The sequence below is a fragment of the Hyperolius riggenbachi genome, chromosome 1, assembly GCF_040937935.1.
Source record: "Hyperolius riggenbachi isolate aHypRig1 chromosome 1, aHypRig1.pri, whole genome shotgun sequence".
Lineage (NCBI taxonomy): Eukaryota > Metazoa > Chordata > Amphibia > Anura > Hyperoliidae > Hyperolius > Hyperolius riggenbachi.
Genome location: NC_090646.1, coordinates 511,954,707 through 511,977,170, shown reverse-complemented (window position 1 = coordinate 511,977,170; position 22,464 = coordinate 511,954,707). Strand labels below are relative to the sequence as shown.

The window sequence follows — 22,464 nt, the reverse complement described above, 5'->3', positions numbered from 1 at the left end:
AAAGTCGAGAACAAATCCGAGTCGGTCCAGGCAGCAATCCATAACGAAGTCCAAATATGAGGCAAGGGTTGTTCACAAAGAATCCAACAAGAAACCGCACCCAGCGCAACACCAAGAAGCTAACGCTATTACGGGCAAGGGAACACTGCAGGAGTAAGGCTTAAAGTAAGAGTCCAAGGGAAAAAAATCCACTTACCTGGGGCTTCCTCCAGCCCGTGGCAGCCGTCCTGTGCCCTTGCCGCAGCTCCGGAGGCTCCTGGTCTTCTCCGCTGCAGAACCCGACCTCACCAGGTCGGGTTCCGGATCAGCATCTTCTGCGCTCCGTGGCGCGGGTCACTTGGTCGGCCGATGTCCTCAAGGGGGTACTATGCAGACGCAGTAGTACTGCGCCTGCGCAGTACCGTCCTGATGATGTCGGCCAGACCACGTGACCCACGCGTTGGAGCGCAGAAGACGCTGACCCGGAACCTGGCGAGGTCAGGTTTTGCAGCGGAGAAGACCTGGAGCCTCCGAAGCTGCGGCGAGGGCACAGGACGGCTGCCACGGGCTGGAGGAACCCCCAGGTAAGTGGATTTTTTATTTATTTATTTATTTAATTCCTTGGATTTTTCCTCTAAGTACTGCTAGGGGAGAGATGTGGCTACAGATTGGCTGGAGTGCCTGAGCTCTGGCTGCAGCCTCCAGCCAGAACTTTACCCCAACCTGCTGTTAAACTCCTGTTAAACTCTTCTCCTAAGTGCATAGAACAAGAACTGAGGTCCTCCTGCATGCGTCCGTTCTTGCGCAACGCGGAAATGCGTATGCATGCTCCCAGCCACAGGGATGCTGGGGATGCTACTGGCTGTGCGCGCCGCACACAAAGAGACACGAGGATCCGACTGAGGGCTGATGCACACCAGAAGAGCTTTTCTGAGTGCTTTGTGATTTTAAAAGCTCTTGCTAATGTTATCCTATGTGTGTGTGCTCACTGAGCGATGTGATTTTGTAAAAATCCTCCATAGCATTGCATTGTGTTAGCGAAGAGTTTTTCTCTAGCGTTTAAAAAGCTCTTGCAGTGTGCACCAGCCCTCAGTCCCGAAGGAACCTGGAGCCGCGCGGGATCCCTCAGGTAGGTTCCTGACAGACTGTGTGTGTGTGTGTCTGTGTGTGTGTCTGATGTCTCCCAAAAACCAAACCCTTCTCCATGATTTTCTGTTGGACATAATAAAATGGAATATGGCATGTTGTCCGGTTATTTACTTGAAACTAGTTAGATTTTATCAACTATTCATTAGCCTTACTTGATATTCCTATACTGAAAAAAGTGAACATCTGTCATTTTTACTAGGGGAAGGCAAAGAAAGTGTGGAAAAGGTGACATTTGAAGAATTGAGAAGAGATGTAGCCTTGTTTGCAGCCGCCATGAGGAAGATGGGTATTGAAACTGGAGACCGTGTTGTTGGTAAGGTCAATTTATATATCTATTTTTTTTTTTTTTCCATTTGCACCTGTCACTTCAGTGAAAGAATTAGGCATCCACAGATCTCTTCAGACAGCCACAAATGAATTGGGGATCCCTGTTCAGCCTTCACATAACTCTAATGTACTAGGTCATATTATCTAGACGTCAGCAAGATGCAATCCTGACATCATCAGCTAAATCGTATTGGCTTTAAAAAATAAATAAATAAAAAAAGTATAGGTCTAAGATTGGATAATGCATGCACTGTTTACCTACTACAAATTAGTCAGCCATTCCAATGCAGTACTTATCAAGTGAAACTGCGCTTAGTGTCCTATTTCGACCAGTCACTCCAGACAGCACGTTATAAAATGAGTATGAGTAAAAGAGTATGTTTCCCACAGTAAATCCAATCACAGTAAATCCAATCGCAATAGCAGCGCCAAGAGAGTCAAACCTTGTCAGATCCAGACCTTAAATATAAACAGACAGAGGGGATACTCCACGTACTGATATCCACAGCCACACCATATTAGATAATTAGATATACCAAATACTTTGTAGAGCAAGTAATGATTTTATCTTAAACTGCTGCTTTGTTGCAGATGACTCAAAATGGTATTTCACACGTTTGTTATCAGGGTTTAATCTGCATCCTTGGCATTTACCACATGAGTAGAACCCTGGTTTCTGCCGTAGATTATCTCGCTGTATTCGTGGTGGCTCCACAACTCGGGACTAGCTTGTCCCTCAGGTTAGGTGCCCTTCTATATATAAACGAGGGCTTATCAGGTATTGCCCTGGATAACATCTGGTCACACATAAGTACCTCCCCAATGTCTTCTAAAGATCTTTTTTACCTCTTTATATTGTAAACTGTATTCACATATAAAGGCAGTGCGCAGACGCTGCTGAGCAAGGAGATGAGCCGGGCATGCGCAGGAGGCGACCGGAGCTGCAGATGACAGTAACTATGATGCGCTGTTTTACAAGTTTCTTTTATGTACGTGGATTTTAACTGGGGCCATTGGGCGCTCTATTAAACTTCCACTATGAGGAGTTGTATCCCCTATATTTTTTAGACGCCAACTTATGGGGTATGATATGCTGTATGCAAAGACATTGATCAGGTGAGCAGGGGAAAACTGTGGGGGGGGGGGGGAAATGTGTGTCATATCCCTTTTCTATTGATGGCAGCCTATTCACCTCCAAACCCTTTTTTAAGCACACGGGTGTTGTGATAAGGCGTTACTTGCTATGAGGATCACCTCTATCTGTATGTTTATATTTAAGGTCTGGATCTGACAAGGTTGGACTCTGTTGGCGCTGCTATTGCGATTGGATTTCAATGCAGTAGCGCTCGTTGCTCCAGAAATTGATCACGTTCGTACTGCCGCAATCCTTTTGCCAAACACACCTAAATCAAAGCAGAACGTAAACAATACAAAGGGTCAGCGCTCAAAACACAGTCTGTGTAATAAAGTTCTTCATAATACTCCACACAAAGGCAGCAGATGTCAACAGGGCACTTGATGCCCACCCCCCAACATAGAGAGACTCACCGGAAGATGCGGCCAAGATGGGCCCGACTGCGCTTTAGGGGTATTGGCCACCCCTCAGCCTCCAAGGCAATCTCCACACTTCACCAGACTCAGCTCTCCGTGTTCTCAGGGGATAATCTTTGCTGTAACCTGTGTTTATCCCATGATGTCACGTCACTTCAGGTACACTTTACGTTCCCCCTTCTGTTGCGTATCAGTAATAAGAAATTAGATGCGCTGCAGTGCCATGCTGGAGATGCTGCTGAGTGCACTGCTGACTTACTGACAGTAAGTCAGCAGTGCACTCAGCAGCATCTCCAGCATGGCACTGCAGCGCATCTAATTTCTTATTACTGATACTGGAGATTGCCTTGGAGGCTGAGGGGTGGCCAATACCCCTAAAGCGCAGTCGGGCCCATCTTGGCCGCATCTTCCGGTGAGTCTCTCTATGTTGGGGGGTGGGCATCAAGTGCCCTGTTGACATCTGCTGCCTTTGTGTGGAGTACTATGAAGAACTTTATTACACAGACTGTGTTTTGAGCGCTGACCCTTTGTATTGTTTACTTTTTCCTAGCTACGCACAAATAGCCAGGGAGCGCTCCATCATTGAACTGGTGTTTTTCAGCCTGTGTATTATATCTTTTGTACTGCGAGCGCTTGTATACAATTTTCTTGCATAAATCAAAGCAGAGACAAACAGCATATTAAAATACAGACGTAGCTTTAAATGCAACCCAAGCACACGTGTTTACACTGCATGCAGGCTTCAGAATGTAAGCAGCAGGGCTGTGGAGTCCAAGTCAAGGTGTCGGAGCCATTTTGGGTACCTGGAGTCGGTGGTTTCTTAAACTGAGGAGTCAGAGTTGGAGTCAGATGATTTTTGTACCGACTCTACAGCCCTGGTAAGCAGGACCGACAGGATCCACCACCGGGGATTGGGGTCAACCCCCTTCTTATCCCTACTCCTCAGATCACTTGTTTACACCAAGCTTTCCTAATTAGTATCACTCCCTTTGAGGCCTGGTGCACACCAGGGGAGTTTTTCTGAGCGTTTTGAGTTTTTAACCTTCCTGGCGGTAACCCCGAACGTAAGCCGCGCAGGAGGTTTTCTCCGGCCCTGCTCGGCCGATTTTCTTAATTTTTTTTTGCTGGACGCAGTTTGCACTTTGCTAGCTGCGCCAGCACACCGATCGCCGCCGCCCCGCGCCCGACCACCGCTATCCGTCGCGGCGCGCAGCCCCCCCAGACCACGTGCGCTGCCTGGCCAATCAGTGCCAGGCAGCGCCGAGGGGTGGATCGGGACTCCCAATGCCATCGGTGACGTCATCCCGCCCCGTCGCCATGGTGACGGGGGAAGCCCTCCAGGAAATCCCGTTCTTTGAACGGGATTTCCTGATCGGAGATCGCCGAAGGCGATCGAAGCGGGCGGATGCCGCTGAGCAGCGGCTATTATATAGCGAGCCCTACATGATTTAAAAAAAAAAAAAAAAAAACCTGCTGCGCTGCCTCCTGGCGGAATTTTTCATACCACCAGGAGGGTTAAATCTGCTGCTAATGTTATCCTATGTGTCTCTGCACACTGGAGCAATGAGGTTTTGTAAAAAACCCCATAGCATTACATTGGGAAGAGCTTCTAGAGGTTTCAAAAGCTCTTCCCAATGTAATGCTATGGGGTTTTCTACAAAACCTCATTGCTCCAGTGTGCACAGACACATATGATAACATTAGCAGCAGATTTAAAAACTCAAAACGCTCAGAAAAACTCCTCTGGTGTGCACCAGGCTTAAGTTAGTGTTCCCCAACCCTGTCCTCAAGGCCCACCAACAGTGCATGTTTTGTGGAAATCCACAGAGGTAGTTGATCAGCTCTGCTGAGACACTAATTACCTTACCTATGTATGTTTGTGGTTTCCTGAAAAACGGTTCTGTTGGTGGGCCTTGAGGACAGGATTGGGGAACTCTACTTTAAGCCATCCACGCTCCTCAAATAAAACAGCCTCAAATAATACATGTGTATTGCTTTAAAGGAAATAAATATGGCAATCTCCGCATCGCTCTCGCTCCAGTTGTCTTATAAAGGGAGTGCCAGCAATTAGGAAAGCTAGATGTAAAGAAGTGATCTGGTGAGCAGGGTTAAGAAGGGGGGTTGTGACCCGATCTCTGGTGGCAAATTCCTGCTTATGATCTGAAACCTGCATGCAGTGCAAAAACGTGTGCTTGGGGTGCATTTCAAGCTACGTTTGCACTATGGATATGCATTTGATTTAAGGTATGTTTGGCAAGAAGAGGATTGCGTCGTTAGGAATGTGATCAATTTCTGGAGCCACGAGCACTAACGGGATTGGATGGTATTTAGACTCAGGTAGTCTTCTACATCAGTGCTCCGCCATATAAAGAGTAAAGGGGCCATTACACTCAGCCGATTTTCTGGCCGACCGATCAATCAAAATCGATTGATTGGTTGCAAATCGGTTGGCCAATCGGCCGATTTCGATGGATTTCCATCGAACTGGCAGGATGGAAAATCTAGGTCAATCTGATGAGATTGCTTCTCATTTTGCATTGGCCCTAATGGAAATCTGATGGCAAAAAAATGCCATCAGATCGAATTTCAATAGATTTCAAACTGAAATCTATTGGAATTCTATCCTAGTAAAAAATGTTCAAAAAGCACATCAGATCATTAGATGGATTTCTTATCTATCTGCTGCTAATCTGACGAGTGTATGGGCGCCTTAACCGTCCTGAACTACGACTCTGATTGCAGCTACAGGTAAGTGTAATTTACAGATTACTCATACTGGCCTCAGTAAACAGACAGATTTTTTTTTTTTTTTGTAAAAAAAAAAACAACATAATTTGTTGTGTGCAGTATTCTTTTGTTTTCTCCCTACATACCAACATGATGGTTATGCCTCTCCTACAAGGCATCTATAGTATCCTGTTCCACCCCCTCCCACGGCACACTGCCACTGTGCCAGTTTTTTTTTTTTTTTTCTTCTGCTCCATGACTTCTGAGTCTCCTCTATTTACAATCTCTTGACACTGAATCTCCAGTATAAACTAAAGGAAGCCAGAAGGTAATCTCCTGACAAAAGATTAGCAGACCTGTCCAGCCAGACCTGTAATTCATGCAGCCTGGCCATTGGCAAATGCAGACCAGGTGACCGCTGTAGGCAAAGCAGCCTGGGAGCTTTCAGAATTCTCTGAACCCTTCACTCATATTTTTGTTTCTTTGTGTCCATTTTCTAGCTCCAAAGGGTTAAAAAAAAGTGTCAGGTTGACCAAACACACTATTTGGATTTAATAATAAATAATGGGTTTTCTTTCCATTTGTTGCAAAATTGATGGTAAGCAGCACAGTATCTAATAAAAGATACTGTGCTTACAATTGCTTTGGCCATAAAGATCCATTTTAAACACTGGCATAGATATGGACCTTGAGGGCTGGAGTTATAAATCTCTGATCTATTGGCAATTTTTAATCTGCTGGATCTCTATGGAGACATTGCTTGTTTACTTGCAGGGCGGAATAGTATGAATTTCCTGCCAGTATCATACTTTAAGATAAAATCTGATTGGTTGTCTGGTTTAAAAAATCACATGTGTTGTTGAGTAAGTTGCCTAACTAGCTGAGAGCACAGCAAGGACTTGTTTGCTCCATGTGCTATGCCATCCATACTATGCACATGAAACCTACAAGGTCACTGAATAGGCAACAGACAGCTTTATTTAACTTTCACTTGAAAACACTTTGCTGTTGTACAGTGGATTACATTAGAATAGTATCCATTTTTGCACTGCAGTGTATATCAATGCACTACATTCACCTTACGGTATATCGTACAGCAGGGGTCCCCAACCTTTTTGGACCCGAGGCCCACTTTGACATAAGACATTCTTTCCGAGGCCCGGCAGACCGGGATGGGGAGAAATCAAGCACATAACACGACAAAGTGTATATATAATATATATATTTTTTCAAACAATTCTTTCTTTAAACATACACACCAAATAAGCCCTTATGAAAAACAGCTTCTCAGCAACATAAACAAGGGAAAAGAGCACATATAAAAATTACAGCAGATCCATATCTCCAAATCAGACATTGCAACTAACACCGTCATAGTGTGATGAGTACAGCTAAAATACTAAAGCCTGATTGACTGAAGCCACTTTACCTCCCGGTTTCCCCTCCCACACCTCTGTTCCTCTCTGACTGGCCAATATTTCTCATGCTGAGACACTCATGCTGAGTGCACTTTCTTCTGCAGAGCTGGCTGGGAGTGTCTGAAGACTGGGAGGAGGGAGGGCAATGATACACAGACAGAGTAAGGGAGGAAATGATGTCAGGAGTGGCTTCAAGATAGACACAGTCAAACTGGAAAATCCTAACATGGATTTTCTCTTTTTTACTATAGAAAAGGAAGTCAATAGACCTGGTCATTTTGTTTCCTAAGTTTAACAACACCTTCTGTTGATAGAATCTGGAGATTAAATTTTGTTGAGACTAAGTCAGCTGTACTGTACTAAGTGCTGAAAGCAAGTAAGCCCTAGTTTGGCCATCTCAAGTGATGCTATAGCCAGGAGAAAACTCATTTGTAAGTACTGCCAGAAAGGAAGTGCAACCAACAAATCAGCAGTCAGCTCAGCCAGTGAAATAGCATTCCCATCAGGCCATAAATATGAAGTAACAGTTGTTTGAGGTTTGTAAGTCTTGGGAGAAAGTTTGAACTATGCCCAGGCACAAATCTTTTCTGAAAGCTTAAAGAAGAACTGTAGTGAGAGGTATATGAAGGCTGCCATATTTATTTCCTTTTAAGCAATACCAGTTGCCTGGCTGTCCTGCTGATCTATTTGGCTGAAGTAGTGGCTGAATCACACCAGAAACATGCATGCAGCTAATCTTGTCAGATCTGCCAATAATGTCAGAAACACCTGATCTGCTGCATGCTTGTTCAGGGTCTATGGCTGAAAGTATTAGAGGCAGAGGATCAGCAGGATAGCCAGGTAACTGGTATAGCTTATGGAAATAAATATGGCATCCTCCATACACTTCTCTCTACAGTTCTCCTTTAAGGAAGTCAATAGACCTGGTCATTTCGTTTCCCGGTAGCGCCTTCAAAGCCCACAATAGTAGCCCATATCAGAGGGTGAGAGGATATGAAAAGGGGCCAAGCTTGTTCTATCACCCCGATTCCACGGTAACCAAGCTACATCCACTCAATAAAACTGCCTTTCCAAAATTGTACCCAATCTTTATCAGAACCATTACAGGGCCAATCTACCAGTCTACTGCTAACTGCTAACCACCCATCTGCACCTTGGACTTCAAGAGTGCATCCTAATTTAGCTTAAAGATATTCTTGAACTCAGAAGGTATCTCTATCCCCAAATAGAATATTATATTAACAATAACAACAATAACAATAACAATAATATTTATATAGCGCTTTTCTCCCTGGGGACTCAAAGCGCTGTGACCCTGCATTATGCAGTCTCAAAGGCTAGGGAAAAGAGGTGAGTTTTTAGCCTTTTTTTAAAGCTGTCCAGAGAAGGAGCCTCTCGTACTGATTGTGGAAGTGAGTTCCATAGAGTAGGGGCTGCATAGGAAAAGGCCCGAGCACCAAATGTTAAGTGTATCCTGAGAATAACCAGCTTCATCTTGTTGGCAGAGCGGAGGGTGCGTGGAGGGGCATAAAGTTCCAATAGATCCGCTATGTATTTGGGTCCCATGTGGTGTAGAGCCTTGAATGTCAGCAGGCAGATCTTAAAATTGATTCTCCATTTTACTGGCAACCAGTGAAGAGTTTGCAGTACTGGGGTGATGTGTGAGCTGCGGGGGGCATTGGCTAGGAGTCTGGCTGCAGCATTCTGTACTAGCTGTAAGGGGCGCAGAACCTTATCTGTAGATCCGATTAACAGGGCATTGCAGTAGTCTAGGCGGGAGGATACAAATGCGTGAACCAGGGCAGGTAGGTCTTCAGCTGGGATAAGGTGTTTTATTTTCGCTATATTTCTTAGATGGAAGAAGGAAGACTTGACGACAGCTGATACCTGCTGTCTGAGTTTTAGATTTCCATCCAGGATCACCCCAAGGTTTCGCACAGAGTCTTTATACTGTACAGTATCTCCCCCAATTGCTAGTTTGAGGTGGTGAGCGTTTTGAACTTTATCCATCATGTGTGGACCACCTACCACCAACACCTCTGTTTTGTCAGAGTTCAGCCTCAGCCAGCTGGTGTTCATCCAATTTTGTAAATCCACTAGACACGCATTTATGGATGCTGATGGGTCTTGGGTGCCAGGCTTGAAGGACAGATACAGTTGTGTGTCATCTGCATAATATGCACTGTAATATTATAACATTATAACACAAAAGCAAATAAATTGTAATACAACACATAATTGTGCAACGTGTATTAGGGACTTATCCCAAATATGAAACCTCTATTTGGGATAAGTCCCTAATACACTTTGTGTTAAGACAAATATAGAAGGAATGTATTTTGTTCAATCATGGGATTTAACCTTCCCCAGCAATCCACAGAAACCACATCTCTCTCTCCCAACCCCTAATCATAATTATGTGTAGTTTTTGATCCACCTCTTGCATAATACATTATTATTCATTAGGGCCTAATGAATAATAATGTATTTTGTTCAGTCATGGATACCTTTCAAAAAACAAGCCAGCAAGAGGTGGATCAAAAACTGCACATAATTATGATCACTGCAAAGTATTAAAATGCATGTAGAACAATCCCAGGCCTAGGGCCTGCCCTATGCAGCACAGAAGTATAGTGAGGATACATTCAATAGATAAGGTACTGAGGCTACATTCAAAGGAAAGGTGGAAAAATGCAGACTAAAGGCATATAGAAACTGACTTGTCAGCCAACTTACCCAGAAGACAATGTATCTGGAATACGGTCCGCAACGGCCACGCTATCTCCGTCTCACTGCCACGCTGTCTCACGCTGCCTCACACTGCCCGGGAAAAGCGCAGCTGCACAGGCTACACATGCTGACGCCACTCTCGAGACAATGGGATGGGCTGGGCGTGACTTCCGCGGCTGCGCTCTGCATCTGCCTCTGCTATGCGTACAGGCGGAGTTATAGCCGCGTGCACGCGGCTAATGAAGGAGGTGGGCGGGACGGTAGATTTACACAGGCACCAATAAAAAAATCATTGTGAGGCAGGGGATTTGCCGCGGCCCGGCGCTAAACGTCCCGCGGACCGGTATTGGGCCGCGGACCGGGGGTTGGGGACCCCTGTCGTACAGGACCAACTATTGCATTTTATGTTGTTAACCAGGTCTAAGTTCCTTAACTAGAGTTGATATGTTCAGACCTATCTACGTGTGTTGAAATGTGGGGAACACAGGTCAGTTTATCTGCACTTTCTGGGTCAACCATACAATGCAAAACAGAATTGGAGATCTTTTGGCAGGGGATCACTGTTGGGGATTGGCTAGCTTCGTGCAGTCATGTGATCAGGAGTAGCAAGCACCTGGATATTATGGGGGTCTTCAATAGAGCAAAAGAATAATACTGATGAGAGAACAGGCCACAGCGGCAGTGTGCTGTGGGAAGAAATGGAGCTCTGAGGACTAGGCCCTACAAAGGACATGCTGATCCATCCTGTGGGACTATGAGGAAGTGGTGATCCAAAAATACAGCTAACTCTAAAGCCTGGTACACACCTCCAATTTTGATTGCCCAATTTTACCACCTGTATGTAGAATTAGGGCCAACAGATTTTTGGATACTGTGAACAGATTGTGCAGGGAAGCTCTCATACTTCATGAAAGTAGTGATCGGCCAATCATTGGCCAATAGAAATGTGTGTGCCAGGCTTAAAGTGAATCTCCATCCTAATATGAAAAATCCTGCAGCCTTGCTGTAAGCAAAAGTTATATTTACTATTATTTGTGATGTCCCACAAAGCCATCCCGAAGACTCCGCATCTCTCCACTTCCGGCCTCAGGTGTGACGAGAGGCGGGGCCAAGCGCCAGAAGTGGAGTGATGCGGGGTCTTCGGGACGGCTTTGTGGGACAAGACACAGGGAAATATAACTTTTGCTTAAAGCAGCGCTGCAGGATTTTTCATATTAGGATGGAGATCCACTTTAACTTATGTTGCTTTTCTAAAACTTACTGTTTAATAAGACCAATGCAATTAGTTTACAGTAATTTGATTGTGCTGGCTACATTTCCCCAGAAAAAGTCAATAAGAATCCAAATATGGAGAGGTGGTGTGCATACAGTGGGTTGCAAAAGTATTTGGCCCCCTTGAAGTTTTCCACATTTTGTCACATTATTGCCACAAACATGCATCAATTTTATTGGAATTCCCTGTGAAAGACCAATACAAAGTGTACATGTGAGAAGTGGAACGGAAATCATACATGATTCCAAACATTTTTTACAAATCAATAACTGCAAAGTGGGGTGTGCGTAATTATTCAGCCCCCTGAGTCAATACTTTGTAGAACCACCTTTTGCTGCAATTACAGCTGCCAGTCTTTTAGGGTATGTCTATACCAGCTTTGCACATCTAGAGACTGAAATCCTTGCCCATTCTTCTTTGCAAAACAGCTCCAGCTCAGTCAGATTAGATGGACAGCATTTGTGAACAGCAGTTTTCAGATCTTGCCACAGATTCTCGATTGGATTTAGATCTGGACTTTGGGCCATTCTAACACATAGATATGTTTTGTTTTAAATCATTCCATTGTTGCCCTGGCTTTATGTTTAGGGTCATTGTCCTGCTGGAAGGTGAACCTCCGCCCCAGTCTCAAGTCTTTTGCAGACTCCAAGAAGTTTTCTTCCAAGTATGCCTGTATTTGGCTCCATCCATCTTCCCATCAACTCTGACCAGCTTCCCTGTCCCTGCTGAAGAGATGCACCTCCCAAGCATGATACTGCCACCACCATATTTGACAGTGGGGATGGTGTGTTCAGAGTGATGTGCAGTGCTAGTTTTCTGCCACACATAGCGTTTTTGCATTTTGGCCAAAAAGTTCCATTTTGGTCTCCTCTGACCAGAGCACTTTCTTCCACATGTTTGCTGTGTCCCCCACATGGCTTGTGGCAAACTGCAAACGGGACTTCTTATGCTTTCTGTTAAGAATGCCTTTTTTCTTGCCACTCTTCCATAAAGGCCAACTTTGTACAGTGCATGACTAATAGTTGTCCTATGGACAGAGTCTCCCACCTGAGCTGTAGATCTCTGCAGCTCGTCCAGAGTCACCATGGGCCTCTTGACTGTATTTCTGATCAGCACTCTCCTTGTTCGGCCTGTGAGTTTAGGTGGACAGCCTTGTCTTGGTAGGTGTACAGTTGTGCCATACTCCTTCCATTTCTGAATGATCGCTTGAACAGTGCTCCGTGGGATGTTCAAGGCTTTGGAAATCTTTTTGTAGCCTAAGCCTGCTTTAAATTTCTCAATAACTTTATCCCTGACCTGTCTTGTGTGTTCTTTGGACTTCACGGTGTTGTTGCTCCCAATATTCTTAGACAACCTCTGAGGCCCTCACAGAGCAGCTGTATTTGTACTGACATTAGATTACACACAGGTGCACTCTATTTAGTCATTAGCACTCATCAGGCAATGTCTATAGGCAACTGACTGCACTCAGATCAAAGGGGGCCGAATAATTATGCACACACCACTTTGCAGTTATTTATTTGTGAAAAAATGTTTGAAATTTTGTATGATTTTCATTCCACTTGGCACGTGTACACCACTTTGTATTGGTCTTTCATGTGGAATTCCAATAAAATTTGATTCATGTTTGTGGCAGTAATATGACAAAATGTGGAAAACTTCAAGGGGGGGCGAATACTTTTGCAACCCACTGTATCTGCTGAATTCTTCATGGGAGTGAATCTAGCAGGGATTAGGAACTTCATTGTTCTGCATATACTGTAACTAGGTGAGGTAATTGCACAGACATTATACGATTTAACCCCACTGGAGTGTTAGGTATTAATTCTCTAATGACGTATCTGTGACTTGCTACACCTGAATTATTAGCTTGGGGCAGACATTCTTGAATTGCATTGAAAATGTGTTGCAATTCACAGGGTATCAGTTGCAGCTTGTACGTACCATGCCAAGGTGTATCTGTTCAGTCTCCTTTTTATCGGTTTAGGCTATCTTCCAAACTGTATCCAGACCGTGGAAGCAATGCTGGCAGCTGCAAGTATTGGAGCAATATGGAGTGCTACTTCACCAGACTTTGGGGTTAATGTAAGTAATCAACATTTAGATATATATAGCCCAGTAAATTGTCTGAAAACGGACTTGAACTCAGAACTTCCTCTCTGCTGTAAACGATAAGCAACATCATAATAACCTTTAAAGAAAAACATTTCTTTGTTACAGCTTACTAAATTCCTGCAATAAATCTGCAGTGTGTCTACTTTCTGCTTTCATGAAAGCAGACAAAGGGTTAACATCTTGTGTTTACATATTAGCTGTGTCTGCTGAGGACAGCCAAATGTCTCTGCTGACACATCTGAGAGATCAAATTACACTTATGATTTATTATTCCGTGTTCTTTGTAAGTGTAAGGGCCCTTTTCCACCAGCGCTGGCTGAATCGCAAAAACGCAAACCGCTAGCGATTTTACAATCGCTACGGTTTGCTTTTTAACATAGGAATCGCGGTAGGTCATTTCCACTACCGCGATTCGTTTTTGCCGGGAACGCGAACGCGCGGCGGAGCGATATTTGCCGCGATTTTGCTATGCAGTGCATAGCATAGCAAAATCGCGAACGTCGGGGAATCGCCGGTAATTGCGATTCAGCAATCGCTAGCGTTCAGCGTGAACGCTAGCGATTGCTAGTGGAAAAGGGCCCTAACTGTCAGGCATAAAATCCAAAATCAATTCTTTATTTTTATCTGGTAAACAAGTAATAAGGATGCTAACCAGGCAATCCAAAACGTAAAAAATCGCTATTACTTTTCTTGTTAATAAATAATTCCCCAGTTCACCTGACTCTTATTTGGTACATTGCCGCACAAAGGAAGTTACAGGGCATGCTGGGTTGTCTTGTTTTTGCTTCTTTACGTTCCTCTCAGACTTAACTGACACAGCCTGATTGGCTGAAGCCCCTTTTCCTCCTGTTTTCCCCTCCCACACCTCTGTTCCTTTCTGGTTGGCCAATATTTCTCAAGCTGATACAATGCACTTTCTATTGCAGAGCTGGGTGAAAGTGCCTGAAGACTGGGAGGAGTCAGGGTAATGCATACACAATCAGGCAGAGGAGAGTAAGGGAAGAAATTACATCAGGATTGGCGTCAAGATAGACACCGTTAAAATGGAGAATCCTACGAAGGATTTTCTTTTTTCACTATAGAAAAAATCACTAAAATTAAAATGTGGACAGTGCAATACATATGTTATGTAAGTAGAGCAAGTATTTATCTACTTATATATGTGTGTTTTTTCTGATATAGTGTGGCTGACCGCTCCTCTTTAAACACAAAGACCAACATTAAACTCTGTATAAACCACTTCATGTGCTGCTCCACTGAAATAGATAAATACCAGTGAGAATTACCTTGCGTACTCCTGATCATGGCTGAAATAAACAAACAAATTGAAGAACAGTCCGCATCTATAATCTAAAAACCGGAAGTAATAACGTCCAGTAGCTCAACGAATAAAGGACCACTATCGCAAAAAAAATGTAACATTTAAAACGCGTAAACACTTATTATTATTATTATTATTATTATTGATTTATAAAGCGCCAACATATTCCGTGGCGCTGTACAAAGTAAGAAACAAACATGGGTACATAATAATACAGACAATGGTGTACACCAAAATACAAGATACATAATTAGTGACAAAATACAAAGAATGATACAAAAACAAATTACAGAATTGGTAATGACAGTGATAAAATTAACATGATGAATAAAATGTATAATGGTTACCAAGACACAAAAGGGGGAGAGAACCCTGCCCTTGCGAGCTTACAATCTAAAGGGAATGGGGGGGGGGGAGGCAGGAGGAGGGGTGGTATGCAGCAAATATATAGAGGCTGTGTGTATTAGGATACCTAGTAGGAGTGCAATTTGGTCTTGGGACAAAGGGAAGTGGCCTAAGGTAGAGCATATGCTTGTCGGAACAAGTGTGTTTTTAGAGAGCGTTTAAAGGCAACAAAGGTTGGCGAGTGACGGATGTGTTGTGGAAGGGCATTCCAGAGGAGGGGTGAAGCGCATGCAAAGTCTTGTAAAGGGGAATGTGTGGATTTGATTCTAGAGGAGGACAACAGAAGATCATGTGCCGATCTGAGATTGCAATTGGGTTTGTTTCTGGAAATTAGTAAGGATATATACCGGGGAGAGAGATTGTGGAGCGCTTTGTAGGTTAGGGTTAGGAGTTTGAACTGAATCCTCTGGTTAATTGGCAGCCAGTGAAGAGCTTGACAAAGAGGGTTGGCAGAGGAAGATCGAGAAGAAAGATGAATGAGACGAGCAGCTGAGTTCAGTACCGACTGGAGCGGGGCCAGTCTGTTAGAAGGTAGTCCACAGAGTAGTATGTTGCAGTAGTCCAGACGAGAAATTATAAGAGCATGTATTAACATTTTAGTTGTGTCTTGAGTGAGAAAAGGACGGATTCAAGATATGTTTTTGAGTTGGAGATGGCAGGAGCTGGTTATGGAGTGAACATGAGGAATAAAAGAGAGAGGAGTCGAAATAAGAAGTACTTTTCTTCCAGGGAGGAATGAGCCATAAATTACTTTTTTCCTATGTTGCTGTCACTTACAGTAGGTAGTAAAAATCTGGCAGAACCGACAGGTTTTGGACTAATCCATCTTTTCATGGGGGATTCTCAGCATGGCCTTAGTATGAATCCCTACTAAGGGTTTATACAAAGATGTTGGCCAGCCTCCCTGCTCACTGATAACTTTTATGGAAATTGGACAGAGCAACTGCCATTCACCTAGTGCTTTTAAAAATAAAGGAAACAGTTTGAATCCCCCATGAGGACATGGGCTAGCCCAAAACCTGTCAGTTCTGTCAGATCTCTACTACCTACTATAAATGACAGCAACATAGAAGAAAATTAATTTCTAGCTAATTTGCTTTGGATGAAACGTGCTTATTTGTATGTTTTTACATGTATTTAAAATTTTACGATTTTCACAAGATTAAGATTAAAAGTAGTGCATAGTCTTCCCCAAAATGTTTGAGAATGATTGGTATTTATCCTTTTGATGAGCAAATTTCCCAAAAAGTTTGATGGCCTATTGTTGCTAAAGATGGCAGCCTCCATCTCGCTCTCACTTCAGTTGTCCTTTAATAAGTGGACCTGTGCTTTGACATTCGGGGCCACTTTAAAATTCCTGCTGTGCTCTAGACTGCACGGACTGGGTGCTGAATATACAGTACTTCTGATTTCTTGAGCTGTATCTTGCCATGCCACGTTGCCACTCATATTGGCTGTTTTCCTGGTACAGTTCTTTCCCACAGATCTCCTCCTGTGTGCTGCCAATATTGTGTTTGCCCGGTACACTGAGATGTGACGGTATGATTACAGTAGGGACGTGAAGCCAAAGTCAGTAGATTGGAGTGACATGTAATTTGTTTGAACTGAAATTAACCAGATTGAGTAGAAAATACATTGATCAGGAAAAGTAACATTAAATGGAGTAACTTGAAAGTTCATTTTATCCTGAAGCCAGTGGGGTACAGAAGACCTTTGTATACGTGAAGTAGGACTGCAGACACCCATGTTGTATTCATTCTATGCAGAAAGTGTGATGACCTTCCATTTCTAAAAGACAAACTTTTCCTCAAATATCTGGTAACTTGCTTGAACCTGAGCTATGCAGGTTTAGCATGGGGGGAGGGGGGGGGGGGGGGGGGGGTTAGCTGTTGTATTGTATGTATCCATTGAACTGATTTTATCCATGAAGTGGTGCAAAACGTCATGTAATCAACATATTAAATTTTCAAGGCTTTATTCTGGTAACACAAATCTAAAAAGCTACTGCCTAACCTCTTTGGCAGTCTGATTTTTGTCATTAGTTTGTACTACTTTGACGTGCAAAAATAATAAAAGTAGCCAGAGAGGCCCCTAGTATAGGTAGGCAGAGAGTGCCATCCGCAGTATAGGTAGCCAGAGAGTTACCACCCTAGTACAGGTAGCCAGAAAGTTCCCCCTAGTATAGGTATTTAGACATTTCCCACGCACAGGTAGGCAGAGAGTGCCCCTTCTCTCTCTGTGCCAGAGAGCCCCCCTGCACTATAGGTAACCAGAGAGCGCCCCCTGCAGTATAGGTAGCCAGAGAGTGCATGACCAGTATAGGTAGCCAGACATTGCCCACCCACAGTATACATAGCCAGAGAGGCCTCCAGTATAGGTAATTGAGAGAGTGCCCCCTATGTATAGATTGCCAGAGAGTGCCTCCCCCCCCCCCCAGTATAGGTAGCCAGAGAGTGTCCCCCCCCCCCACTCCCCGAGTATAGGTAGCAACACAGTGCCCACCCCCAGTATATATAGCCAGAGAGTGCTCCCCTAGTATAGGTAGCTAGACATTGCCCATGCACAGTATATAAAGCCAGAGGGACCCCCAGTATACACTTACCTAAAGGATTATTAGGAACACCATATTAATACAGTGTTTGACCCCCTTTCGCCTTCAGAACTGCCTTCATTCTACATGGCATTGATTCAACAAGGTGCTGAAAGCATTCTTTAGAAATGTTGGCCCATATTGATAGGATAGCATCTTGCAGTTGATGGAGATTTGTGGGATGCACATCCAGGGCACAACGCTCCCGTTCTATCACATCCCAAAGATGCTCTATTGGTTTGAGATCTGGTGACTGTGGGGGCCATTTTAGTACTGTGAACTCATTGTCATGTTCAAGAAACCAATTTGAAATGATTCGAGCCGTGTGACATGGTGCATTATCCTGCTGGAAGTAGCCATCAGAGGATGGGTACATGGTGGTCATGAAGGGATGGACATGGTCAGAAACCATGCTCAGGCATTTAAACGATGCTCAGTTGGCACTAAGGGGCCTAAAGTTTGCCAAGAAAACATCCCCCACACCATTACACCACCACCAGCAGCCTGCACAGTGGTAACAAGGCATGATGGATCCATATTCTCATTCTGTTTACACCAAATTCTGACTCTATCGAGACTCATCAGACCAGGCAACATTTTTCCAGACTTCAACTGTCCAATTTTGGTGAGCTCGTGTAAATTGTAGCCTCTTTTTCCTATTTGTAGTGGAGATGAGTGGTACCCGGTGGGGTCTTCTGCTGTTGTAGCCCATCCGCCTTATGGTTGCGTGTGTTGTGGCTTCACAAATGCTTTGCTGCATACCTCGGTTATTTCAGTCAACGTTGCTCTTCTATCAGTCGGCCCATTCTCTTCTGACCTCTAGCATCAATAAGGCATTTTTTGCCCACAGGACTACCGCATACTGGATGTTTTTCCCTTTTCACACCACTCTTTGTAAACCCTAGAAATGGTTGTGCGTGAAAATCCCAGTAACTGAGCAGATTGTAAAATACTCAGACCAGCCCATCTGGCACCAACAACCATGCCACGCTCAAAATTGCTTAAACCACCTTTCTTTCCCATTCTGACATTCAGTTTGGAGTTTAGAAGATTGTCTTGACCAGGACCACACCCCTAAATGCAATGAAGCAACTGCCATGTGGTGATTGATTAGATATTTGCATTAATTGAGAAATTGAACAGGTGTTCCTAATAAGCCTTTAGGTGAGTGTAGGTAGCCAGTGTCCCCCCACCCCCCAGGATAGGTAGCCAGAGAGTGCCCCCTACCCCAGCATAGGTAGCCAGAGAGTGCCCCCCATGTTTAGGTAGCCAGAGAGTGCCCCCTCCCCCCGGAGTATAGGTAGCCAGAAAGTTCCTACCCCCAGTACCCCCAGTATAGGTAGCCAAAGAGTGCCCCCTCCCCCCGAGTATAGGTAGCCAGAGAGAGCCCCTCCCAGTATAGGTAGCCAAAGAGTTCCTACCCCCAGTATAGGTAGCTAGACAGTGCCAGTACTCCCAGTATATATAGCCAGGGGGCCACCAGTATAGTTAGCTGGAAAGGATGCCCCCATTCCCATGTGCAATGGAGACGGAGTGCTTAGGACAAGGGGATGAAAACAGGTCAGTTGAATCTGCTAGGTCCTGGAGAGGTGAGTTATTCACCCCTCTATTAATTACTCTGTACTCAGGCCTGTTTCTCCGAATGTGGCTCATGGTTACCGGTTTTGAAATGATTAACCCTGAGCCACACTTGGGAACACCACCGAGGAGGTTGAAGCTTATCTCCTGACACAGACCTACAAATACCATCTAAATGTTCAGTAATCTGAGTACTCAGGTTTTTGTGTGAAATAAAACCAATTTACTTTTTCTATTAAGTTTTGCTTCTGTTTAAAATACGGTGACTTTTCGACACTCTGCAAATGAAAAAACAGGCACAAAGTACTGTCAAAATAATATTTACTTGTTGCTGGTGGCTTAAAAGGCATTTTATTGATGGTGTGAAAATCACCTATGGGAAAACTTAGGGGGAAAAAGTGAATTGAATAAGGGCCCCTGTCTTTACAAAATGATCACAAGAGATGAGCGAGTTTCGGAAGCAGTTTCCTGGGTTCTGGCTGTGAAATGTCAGGAGAATGGGGCGCTACGGCAAGAGGTGTTCATACGAGCAAATGATCCCTCTCTGCCGCCACTTCCTCCTCAGACACAAGTGGGTACAGTTTCCCTCCCTGATAAGTCCATACTGTATGCAACTGGTGCTAGATTAGGTATAGGTAAGTCAATTGGAACCACAGCTTCCTCAACCTTCTGTTTGATCCTCAATCCTCTCCTGTTGGTGGCCTGCATATAAGTGTGAAAGGCCAGCACAGGGTCCAGCAGTAAGGTAGATAATTAGCTGGGCCACAGATATATAGATTTCCTCGCAGTTTTCTGAGATTTACTTAGATTTTTTTTGCATTCATAGCACCATGTTAGTAGCCCTAGATAGTTTTTGACATGTGATGTGAAGGAATAACATATCCTTTTCCTGTATCCAAAAAATAAATAAATCTGGGGTAGACAAACTAGTCATATCCTTTGTTTCCATAAAGTGGTTGGTAATATAGGTAACTCAAAAAATGAGCTCTGTAATTTTACACAGCCATAATGGAAGTATGCATATTGTAGCTCTTATATTATCAGTATTATCATTATATTATCAGTATTTGTAGATCAGTGTAGTGTCTTCATTATTAAGACTCTTATCCCCAATAAGTTGTCATCCAGGAGATGAAAATTTTAACATGCTAACCTCCCAGAAGATGAAGCTGTGATGGCAAATGAAAGCTATTGGCTGCTGGTCAGCTCATTGGCATATGATCAACTGCAGTAGCTGCTGCTTGGTTTGACAGATACTGACTTTCATTTGCTAACATTGCATCCAACTTTTGGGCCAGTGGAAATTTTACTTGTTAGTGGTCATCCAACACACACACACACACACACACACACACACACACACACACACACACACACACACACACACACACACACACACACACACACACACACACACACACACACACACACACACACACACACACACACACACACACACACACACACACACACACACACACACACACACACACACACACACACACACACACACACACACACACACATGCACCATAGCAAGAGCCAACTGCTTGGTATCTAAAAAAAACAATTGACTCCAGGACTAGCCCTGCACTCCTCTATCAAACCACACACTCGCTGTAAATGAGAAATGGCAGATATTTGGACAAAGCTGGAAATAATGTCCAAGAGCATGCCAGAATGGCACAACAGTCGCTGTCATGGTGCTACACAGAACTACAACTGGACAAGTGTAGATCTCCCAGGTGTGTAGATCTCACCACTCTTGCAGCCTGTCTGGTCTAGCTCAGGTGCAGAGATGCAGATAAGATGCTACTACTTCTGAAGCATGCATCTCCAGGACATCTGACACGTGGAGCTCTGCAGCAGCAGCCCAGAACCATGCTTCCTAGTGCACCATGTGGTCAAGCAGTCCTCATTGGAGCATTGAGTAAAAAGTTCTGGGGTAGTGAGCCCCTCAAGGTGCGATCTGGCCACCCGACAATCACTCGGCTGCTCCCATGTTAATCACTAGAGGAATATGTAAAAAAGAGAGGAGCGCTCTGAGATTTCAGAGCGCTCCTCTCTTTTTTACTCATTGGAGCATTGGTCATTCATGCCTTAACAATGTGGGAGAAGTGGAAAATCTTCTTGTCTATGTATAAGGGGCCTAATACTCCTGCATGAGTGTTTTGATTATCAACAGTGTTGCCTTCTCTGCAATATAACTTTAACTTTCTGCGTAAACCGTGCAACATGGTAGTGGACAATAAAATGTGAAAAACAGACAAAATGTCTCTCATTTATGATACCGAGACTTTAACTTGTTAAATATCAGCTTAAGGGCTGTCTTAGAAAAATTTAAATAGACGGGAATAGGAAATCTGTTTTGTTGTTTTCTACATCTGCCTTCCCGCATGTGACCACCAGAGAGCAGTAGAGCTTCATCAACCTCAAGCTAATTACTGGTACTGACAGTAAAAAATCTTTAGGAATTGCATTAGACTTGTACTTACAGGCAGGGACGTGAATGTGTTAACCATATTTTAAGGTTTTCATTTCTTTTGTAAATGTTCGCTTGTTCTGCACTTCTCACTTCATTAAAAATCAGTCCCTTCCCATAATTCTTCATTGCTGACCAGTCAGTTGTACAGGACTTGGGGTCATTGCACTAAATCATCTGCTCAAGCAAAATTACACAGTAATGCGCTATCACAGTAGCTGTTCTCTGACTCATTTCTGGGAGAATAATTCTGTGCTTTGTTGCCATCATCACATTTAATTTAACTATTGTCTTATCTGTCTTTTCACTGTATTATGTTCAAGCCACTCAGCTGACGTAAAAACGTTTACATTAGTCACTTCCATTACATGCAGAAGTTTGAAGAGAGATTCAAATTGCATAGATCTTGATACTAAATTAATGGGTTTGTCTGTAGCCAGTTCAAGACGATTGCAATGAAAATGGTCAGATAAGCAGTATCTCGCCGTGAAAAGATCTCAATAGGAGTAAAGCTCATGATTTCTCTTCTGTACTAATCAGCACACTTGTATGCTCAGCAATAGATTCATCCTCATAGCTTCTGTTTGGTGCTGTATAGTGCAAATGTTTGGTGCCCAGAACTTATAAAATGACTGCTTCCATTGAAAGCTTAAAGCGGGATTAAACACTGACATAATATTCAATAAAAACATTTTTTTTACTGACCATACTGTGGATCCTTGTAATCCATTGCAGTAAGCAGACCTCACTTCTGTGCAGTCCGTGATAATCCTGGGCAAGTCTGGTGCGTTCTATTCCCCCCCCCCCATATAGCCTGTG

The 22,464-nt window shown here is 43.8% G+C and overlaps 1 protein-coding gene across 2 annotated transcripts in view; it reads left to right on the top strand.

Moving 5' to 3' along the window:
• The window catches only part of AACS (acetoacetyl-CoA synthetase), a 161,661-nt gene that overhangs the window by 45,497 nt on the left and 93,700 nt on the right, over positions 1-22,464 (top strand). For both annotated transcript variants that reach the window (XM_068243805.1, XM_068243814.1), the window contains 2 exons: positions 1,328-1,441; positions 13,142-13,239. In XM_068243805.1, the coding sequence (XP_068099906.1) occupies positions 1,328-1,441; positions 13,142-13,239 (212 nt within the window). The remainder of the gene's footprint in view (positions 1-1,327; positions 1,442-13,141; positions 13,240-22,464) is intronic.